Here is a 9777-nt window from a genome sequence, read left to right on the forward strand (position 1 = left end):
TATCTGCTATTTTTGAATAGCCAAAGTATAAAATAATGGTTAAAGGGTTTAAAATCTAAAATGACACGGATGCTTTTCCTGGTTTTAATGGGTTTAAACAAGGCATAATAAACCTTGTGTGGGAGACATAGACTGTCCCAATTATTATGAATGCTGTCGTTTGTTCTAAGACAACAACAGCAACACAACAATCACACCCACCTATTGTCCTGGACTGGCATTCTCCCATTTGGGTCATGCTACCTCTAGGGACCAGATCCTACCACACAACACTTTCCTGCATAAAACAAGCGACAGACCATACGTTTAACTTGCTGTGGATCTGTAGATGATATGCTAGCCAGTAAAACAGTCAAAAGAATTTAAAAAATAAAAGACCCACTGAGATAGATAAATTATGGCTTGTCATAGTTGTCACTGCTGTAGTTAGTTTGTCACACAAACAAACTGAATGCGCCCGTTAAAGATTATTTTAGTTGAGATAACAAATTTCAATGGGTACTTGGGTAGCAGCCTCAAAAGAGAAACAAAAACAGTGTGTGTTGACTAGAATTTGTCATCTATGTACCAGCAGAGTACACTGACATTTCATAACATACGGTACATACATATAAAGTATGTTTATTTTACATGTCTCTAAATAAATCCAGCCTTGCCCTCATTGCGTACAGTACTTTGATAATTGTTTTGTTCAAATGACTCTTCCACACTTCCTAGATCTTCATTTGATTCTCTGATGACCATACAACATAATCCATTAATTAATTAATCACACACCATCTCAAATTACAGTGTTGGCTTTACACCGTTATGAAAATTAAGTTCTTACAATTATTTTTGGCAACAATTCAAAATGAATGTCCTCTCTAGCGAAACATCCACGTGAACCAGTGCCTAAATTCAACAGACTAAAGCCTGATTCATACTTGGTTGCACGACGGTGTCGCATGTCGAGGACAGCCGACATACAAGGTCTGCTAATGAAGGCCTGCTATTCTCGGCCGTTCCCTGCCATTCCCAGCCGTTCTCTGCACACGACAGCGCATGAATTAGGCCTTAGTTAAAACGTCAAAACATTTTGAAGATGGATCACATCCTATACATAGGGTTCACCACATAGGCCTACTGAATGGAATCGTTGAACAATCCCACAGTAGCTTTTCTCTTACAGCTGGGAATGTCAACACGCTCTGGTCTGGGCTGATTCATCCGCAGTAGGCACTTTTTCACCTTTTCTTCACAGGGATTTTCCTCCTGGACCTGAAAGACCGCCGGACGGACCCCTCGAGAGGAGATCATTAGAGTGATCATCCCAATTCAGGATAGCAATTTGATTGCTAGACCTTCCGAGTAAAGGGAAATGTTGCTGACGTGTTCTGCAATGTTAAATTCATGAGGTATTCCAGTTCAGGCATGGGGCTTATTATTCGTCCTTTGGAACATGAATTTCTTTCCACAACCTCTTGTCACGAGTTGTGCCGCCGACGCCCCGCTCACACAGTTCCACCAGATTCAACCCCATTCAGACAACTCGCTAGCTTAGAACGACGTGCTGACGGACATCAATCGCTTTTCCATCTGTCAAACGTCACAACACATCTACCATGTCTGGTCTGAATGGCAACTCCAATTTGAATATCCCACAGAGAGACCTCCTTTCTGCCTCCTTTTGCCATGGCATTTGGTGCGTTACTCTGGCTCTCCTACTAGAGGGCAGTGTCGTACACCTCCTGCTGTAGAATGCGAGTGGGGCCTGCAGAGGGGGCCAGCATGGAGGTGTGGTTGTGCTGATGGAGCATGGGAGCAGCAGGAGGGTGCGGGTGGTCCCACACCAGGTCTCTAATGGAAGGGGGAGTGGACGGCACCGGGGGACCCAAGACCACAGGGGTCTGGCCTCTCAGCTGCTCCCGGACATCCTGCTCCAGACTCGGGGGCACAATCAGTTGATCCTCTGGGTCCTGCTGGGCCGGGGCAGTGAAGTAGCCCGACTTCTTTTTGGGAGCCTCCAGGGCCACCTCGATGGCGTTATGGCTGTCCTGAGGGTAGGGTTGTCATCATGATGACAGTTTAGTTGACCATCAAATGTTTATCTGTCCCTAAATAATCCATTGATGCGAGTAACAATTTAAGTGTTTTTGGCATCAAAATACAGTATAAAAAATACATATATAGTTGAAAATGTCTTTTCAGTTTGCCTAGTAACAGAAAATTACTTTTCTGTTTGATCATTTAATACTTCCAAAGTTTTCAAAAATGGCGGAAATAGATGATCTAAATTATAAGCACATGATGCGATGCATTTCTCCACAGACTAATTTATACAGATGAAATGGAAACAAGTCTGTCATCCCAAATAATTTGCGATGAGGAGATCATGTGATCGAAAGTACCCTACTTTTACTTAAGTAAAATGGTGAGGAATTTCCAATTTCCAATACTTCTACTCCACTACATCACAGAGGCAAATATTGTACTTTTACATTCATTTGAAAACTATTTTTTATTAAAAAGAATATTATTATAATTATTTCAATAACTAGATTATTATTATAAAACATATATTAATTAAACACTTCAGCTCTATACATTTCGGCCATTTGAAAATAGCCGATCTACAAACTCACAGTGAGTGAGCTTCTAGATCTGCTATTTTCAAAATATTTGTATACATTTGAAAACTTGAAATGGGACATTCTGCATAGTGAGCATACTTTCGTACTTTTAATAAAGTACATTTTGAATTCCGAACTTTTACTTGTAACGGAGCAGTTCTACATTGCAGTATTGATACTTTTACTTAAGCAAAACATTTGAGTACTTTCCCCCACACCACTGGGTAATTGTGACAGGGCTACCTGAGGGGCAACCACGGAGCCGTTGGACAGCTTCTTGCCAAAGAGGCTGGACGTGGACGGTGACTTCTTCAGGTCCGACATCTCTCGGCCGCAGACGGCCAGGAGGCAGCCGTTGGTCGCAGACACCACCACGCTGGTCTGCCTGCGCGTCTTACCGTTGGGATAGTCACAACCCCGCTGCTCCATGTCAACGTCTTTGGGGTTCACGGCGGGGGGCCCAGACCGCAGCTGGAACGCACAGCAATGGATGTCAACCTAGATAGATAAAGACAGACAGACAGACAGACAGACCTTTATCGATCCCGCAGGGGAAATTCAGTGGCCAGCAGTTAACTTAAAGCATCCAATTTTTGATGCCGGTTAAAACGCCATCAACAATGAACGATAGCATACGACAGCACACCCTTTACAGTAACCTGCACTACGCAAAAACAAGACACACCCAATCACAGTAATTACAGTATCCCACGCTATGCTTAAACAAATGACACGTAGGTTGCGGAGTTAATTCAGTCAGTCACACTCGAGGGGGTTCATGCCGTGCTCAAAGGCGCATTCTATACTCAAGGGGTTAACATGCTGAATTTCTATGTGGGTGTATCAGTGTTTCCACTCCTAAGCGCAAAACGGTCGACAGCCGCGCACGTCTTAAGCTGTGCGCAGCTTATTTTAAAAACCTGGAAAACCCGGAAAAAGAAGCTGCACACAGCCGAGAACGTGCACGGCTCTTTAGTAAGTCTGGCAGCACCTTATAAGTGTGTGCAAGTCCCACACGTCATTCGCTGATGCGGCAGTCAGCTGACCAATTGGGCGGGCTACTTAAGCTCACTAGTCTGCATGCTCTTCCTGCCTTCCTTCTGCTATGGTTCCCGGTTGTTATGTGATGTTTGCTCCCAGCACCACCGGTGGGCTCTGTTATTTATGCTCCCCATGGGGGATAATGTTTTATGTTGGTGCTTAATCGTGCCGAGCAGGGAGAAAATGCAGCAGAGCCGAACGCCAAGATAAATATCATATGCACACTTGTATTCTCATTCCATAATAAATATTGGTTAAATCTATTCCGTGAGTTGTCTGACTGAACTAGTGTCGTAACGAGATCAACAGAATACTCTGGGATCAGTCCAGTGTCCAACAGTACCTCCACCTCTAGCTTGCTGCCGTTGGAGATCACACCTTCAAGTGGTAATTCGTCGTCGCTGTCCAGCCCGTTGTCAGAGTGGTTACTGGAGAAGGTGGCACTGGAGGGCTGCCGCTGGAACAAGACGGGGTGAGGCCCCCCCGCCCCGGCCGAGCCGGGCACCATGACGCCAGACAGCGTGGTGGTGGCAGCGGGATGCAGGCTGCAGCGTCTCTCTGGGCGGTGCACGGGGCCTGGGGAGGCAGGGTTACTATCATACACTGGTTAAAGAAGGAGCATGTCACCCATTTTAACCCATTTAGGCCTGACGTCGAAATAAAAAAAAAACGTTCGCTCTGAAAGAATATATACCTATTCAAAGATTTGTGCCGCATTTTTACGATTTTTCAAAAATAGCAGACCTACAAGTTCATAGCGCGCCACTCGGTGGCGCGCTATGAGCTTGTAGATCTGCTATTTTTTAATAGCTAAAGCATAAAACTAATTAAAAAACGAACTATAAACACTAACTGAAATTGAAAAACAAAAAAAGTGAAAACTAAATACAAAATTACACTTGTGTGAAGTGAGGGGCGCTCTTGCCATCATATATCATCATACATCACATTCCGTGCTCAGCCAATCAAATCATCATATTCCGTGCTACAAACACACACACACACAAAGCTGTGCATAGGAAAAAAAGTAAAACAACGTTCAAAAAAACGGATTCTAAACTTTACTAACCTTGTGAGGAGGTTTGCTCATCGGAGGCAGTGGAACCTGCTTCGCTGCCCACCTCGGAGGCCGACGTCTCGCTGTTGAACTCGGACACGACGACGGCGGTGCTGCACGAGGGAGTGACTGGCTCGGCAGTGGCGGGGCCGAGCATCATCACGGCGGCCGGTAAGGCGGTGGTGGGGCACGCCGTGGTCGCCCCCCCTCCTCGGGGCTCAGTGCCGGCGGCAGAGAGCGGCGGCTCACAGGTGCAGCTGTCCTCGCCGATGTGCAGAGACACCACCACGGCGCCGATGTTGTCCTTGCAGCCGTAGCTCTGGGCCAGGGAGCAGAGCTTCTTGGCGGCGGCGCGCGGGTCGCGCACGGTCTGAACGGTACGCACGGCCTCGTGGTAGGAGACCCTCTGGAACAGCGCCCGGTTGCCCAGGATCAGGAACTGGTCTTGGGGACAGAGGGGCTCGGTGTGCACCCAGGGCTTGGGCAGCACCCACGGAGAGAGATAAGAGCAGCCCAGCAGGCGCGAGCAACACGTCACTCCGCTCACCTTGTTGTCCTGCAAACATTAAGAACAGAGATGAACATGTAAACATGAGTAGAACACAGTCTAGTACATGTAGGGTTTCATCCTGAAGTGTTGCATCTGGAAAAGTATAAAGAGTTTCCAACCAGTCAATATTTTCATAATGTCTCAAGAAGACGTGTGATTTTTCTATCCTCAAAAAACATTTATAGGCAACTTATTAGTCAGAATCAGAATCAATCTTTATTGTCACATCACATTACAAGTAAGGTGGGTGAAAAACTTGGTTGTGCCTAAAGGCTCCTCATTGCAGTGAAGATAGAGAAAAGAGAGGAGCATAAAGTGCAAAACTCATAATATTATGAGTGTATTATGAGTTGAGCCTTGATGAGATTACTAAACTCTTGTAATGAAGCTGGCTGGTTATGTATAGTCATTCGGTACACTGTAAAAATCACTACACAACTTCTAATTAGAATCAATATCTTACAAATGGTGCAATGCCGTGGTCAGAGGTCAGGAAAGTGTGCTATTGATTGGCACAGAGTTGTAATAGCTGATCTACAAGTTGCATCGCGATGCGCTGTGAGCTTGTAGATGAGCTATCTTCACTATTTTTGAAATTTGCAATAACTAGTACCTCTGTGATGATGGCTTTGGCTAGTTTAACCCTCTCCATCTCCTCGGCACTGCTCTCCAGGCTGAGGACCTTAGAGAGGACTAGAGGCTGGCCGCCTCGGCACAGCACTGCCTGGCAGGTGCCCACGTTAGCCACGGTCAGGCTGAACACGCCTCCTGGCTCCCCTAAAGGCTCGTGGTGGATGTAACACAGCAGGGCAGAGGCTCCCAGCTTCTGCCCAGCCATGCCTAGTTTCCTGTACCATACAAACACACACACACACACACACACACACACACACAAGCTTCAGAGCCCTAAAGCAGCTGTTCGCAACCTATAAATCAACACAGCAGCGGCAGCACAATGATCCGTTTGTTAATTGCAAACACTGTTGATGTACTGATGGCAAATATCGTCTAAATAGTTTTTCAATTCAAATTTACGCAATATATTAGATTGACACAATAGATATGTATTTTGCCTCAGGCCATTTTCACCGTATATTGAAAATAGCAGATTTACAAGCTCACAACATGTCACATTGCGACACGTAAGCTTGTAGATGGTCTATTTTCAAATAGCCAAATACTAAAATAGGTTTAAGTTTAAGATTTAAACACTGTTCCTTATTTTGCTGTGGATGCCCTGAAACCCGGGTCCCCGGAGCCTACTCTGAGAACCAGTGTATTTATTAGATAATCCAACCTGTGTGAGGTGAGAAAGGTATTGCACATGTACACGCTGTCCACACTGGAGTGCTGTAATTCCTCGGATAGCACATCTCCCATGGTGCACTGCAGTAGTCGAGGCACTTCCTCATTGCGGTCACCGTCAAAGATGCCATAAGCTGCCTCTACGCCGCTGTCCCCAAAACGATCCACTACCAGCACAGACACAACCTGTCCACAACACAGCACACACACATTAACACATACATGAACAACTCTGAGGCAAATATTGTACTTTTTACTCCACTACAATTATTTGACAGCTTTAGTTACAACTTACAAGTGACTTTGGAGATTTAGATTATTCATACAAAACATACTTTAACCCATTTAGGCCTGACCTCAAAATTTAAAAAAAAATCTTCTAAATCCTCCAGTTTTCTGAAATAAATATTTTCACGATTTTTCAAAAATAGCAGACCTACAAGCTCGTAGCGCGGCAATCGGTGCCGCGCTACGAGCTTGTAGGTCTGCTATTTTAGACAGACAGACAGACAGACAGTGGCCCCCAAAAATAGCAGACCTACAAGCTCGTAGCGCGGCAATCGGTGCCGCGCTACCGAGCTTGTAGATCTGCTATTTTAGACAGAGATTATATCAATGAACCCTGAGGATGTACAGTAGGCTGTATACTTGTCCTTAATGTAGATGCAGTAATGCTCCTATCTGGTCACCAGAGGCCAGTCTATGGACGGATACTATCATGTTCTCCCTAGTACTATTCAGCATTGGTGTTATGTTAAGGGCCATTCACACTGTGTACTTTAACTACAACTATAATGTCTATAACAAGAGACGTTTTCACGTTTAAAATGTAATTTATAAAAGCTGACTGAATACAATTGTTTAGAATGTATACCAGTGCTTCTGAATTCGGGGTCCGGTGACCCCCAGGGGCCCTTGGGGGTTGTCCAGGGGGTCCCCAGTAAACGTAGGTAATGCAACATCACAATGGTTTGAACACGACTAGACAGCAGCGCAGTCTGTTTTCACGTTTAAAGTGACATTTATAAAAGCTAACTGAGCATAAATGCTTAGAATGTATGCCAGTGCTTCTCAATTTGGGGTCCGGTGACCCCCAGGGGCCCTTGGGGGTTGTCCAGGGGGTCCCCAGTAAACGTAGGTAATGCATCATCACAATGGTTTGAACACGACTAGACAGCAGCGCAGTCTGTTTTCACGTTTAAAGTGACATTTATAAAAGCTAACTGAGCATAAATGCTTAGAATGTATGCCAGTGCTTCTCAATTCGGGGTCCGGTGACCCCCAGGGGCCCTTGGGGGTTTTCCAGGGGGTCCCCAGTAAACGTAGGTAATGCAACATCACAATGGTTTGAACACACAGCAGCGCAGTCTGTTTTCACGTTTAAAATGACATTTATAAAAGCTAACTGAGCATAAATGCTTAGAATGCATGCCAGTGCGTCTCAATTCGGGGTCCGGTGACCCCCAGGGGCCCTTGGGGGATTTCCAGGGGGTCCCCAGTAAACGTAGGTAATGCAACATCACAATGGTTTGCACATGACTAGACAGCAACGCAGTCTGTTTTCACGTTTAAAATGACATTTATAAAAGCTGACTGAATACAAATGTTTAGAATGTATACCAGTGCTTCTCAATTCGGGGTCCGTGGACCCCCTGGGGCCCTTGGGGGATTTCCAGGGGGTCCCCAGTAAACGTAGGTAATGCAACATCACAATGGTTTGAACACGACTAGACAGCAGTGCAGTCTGTTTTCACGTTTAAAGTGACATTTATGAAAGCTAACTGAGCATAAATGCTTAGAATGTATGCCAGTGCTTCTCAATTCGGGGTCCGGTGACCCCCAGGGGCCATTGGAGGTTGTCCAGGGGGTCACCAGTAAACGTAGGTAATGCAACATCACAATGGTTTGAACACGACTAGACAGCAGCGCAGTCTGTTTTCACGTTTAAAGTGACATTTATAAAAGCTAACTGAGCATAAATGCTTAGAATGTATGCCAGTGCTTCTCAATTCGGGGTCCGGTGACCCCCAGGGGCCCTTGGGGGTTGTCCAGGGGGTCCCCAGTAAAAGTAGTTTAATGCGGCATCACAGTGGTTTGAAGCACACGACCAGACAGCAGCACGCAACAGTCTGTTTTCACGTTTAAAATTACATTTATAAAAGCTGACTGAATACAAATGTTTAGAATGTATACCAGTGCTTCTCAATTCAGGGTCCGTGGACCACCAGGGGCCCTTGTGGGATTTCCAGGGGGTCCCCAGTAAACGTTTAAAACACCAAAAGGGGACCTTGCAACAGGTGTGTAGTTGCTAATAAAATGTCTTGACACACATACGCGCGGCGTATGGGGCGGCTGTGGCTCAGGCGGTAGAGCAGGTCGTCCAATGATCCATGGGTCGGCGGTTGGAATCCCGGCTCCTCCTGTCTACATGTCGAAGTGTCCTTGGGCAAGACACGGAACCCCAAATTGCTCCCGATGTGCTGGTTGGTACCTTGCATGGCTTCCGCCGAAATCGGTGTATGAATGGGTGAATGTAATGCACAATCTATGTAAAGCGCCTTGGATAAAGGCGCTATATAAATGCACCATTTACACGCGCGCACACACACACATGTGCGCGTGCGCGCACACACACACATGTGCGCGTGCGCGCACACACACACACACACACACACACACACACACGCACCTCAAAGATTTGAGCCGCATTTTCACGATTTTTCAAAAATAGCAGACCTACAAGCTGCTCTCTGGGGAAATAAAGAACGGAGGTGACTTCATGCAGTGTTGTGTTTTTGGCAGCAAACTCATTTCAGTCCCTTGAATAGTTTTCATTTAGTCACATTTTAGTCACCTGGAATGTTTGAGTGTTTTAATGTGTTGTAGGCAATGCCTCTGTGTGTGTGTGGTGCTGTCATATTATATGTGTAACTCCTCCGAGCACAGACAGACACAAGTGGTTTCCTTGAAACTGATTTATTTGAAGACTTGTGGATCCTCCAAATTCACCGTGAAAACTATAAACAATACAATAAAACAAGCACATTACAATTAACATAAATACGACATGACATGCACAGCATGTAGATGCAAACATTTTACCAAAGTAAAATACAGACAACAAATACCTTGTTGGCTGCGTGCAAATAACAAAGAAGGGAATCTCTTCAGTCTTAGGTCCTTATAACCTTTCTTGTAACTTAGTCTCTTTG

General features: G+C 45.5%; 1 protein-coding gene across 1 annotated transcript; it reads right to left on the bottom strand.

Moving 5' to 3' along the window:
* Positions 1–309: 309 nt before the first annotated feature.
* Positions 310–9063, bottom strand: LOC306918606 (PH domain leucine-rich repeat-containing protein phosphatase 2-like; the record flags this gene model as incomplete). The annotated part of the gene is made up of 7 exons (XM_079531498.1): positions 310–2036; positions 2856–3110; positions 3997–4229; positions 4723–5266; positions 5874–6108; positions 6558–6751; positions 8896–9063. 7 exons carry the CDS (start codon positions 9061–9063, stop codon positions 1707–1709), a joined length of 1959 nt encoding a protein of 652 aa, XP_079387624.1. The 3' UTR covers positions 310–1706.
* Positions 9064–9777: the final 714 nt, after the last annotated feature.

This window comes from Electrona antarctica, assembly GCF_951216825.1.
Source record: "Electrona antarctica genome assembly, contig: scaffold_303, whole genome shotgun sequence".
Taxonomy (NCBI): domain Eukaryota; kingdom Metazoa; phylum Chordata; class Actinopteri; order Myctophiformes; family Myctophidae; genus Electrona; species Electrona antarctica.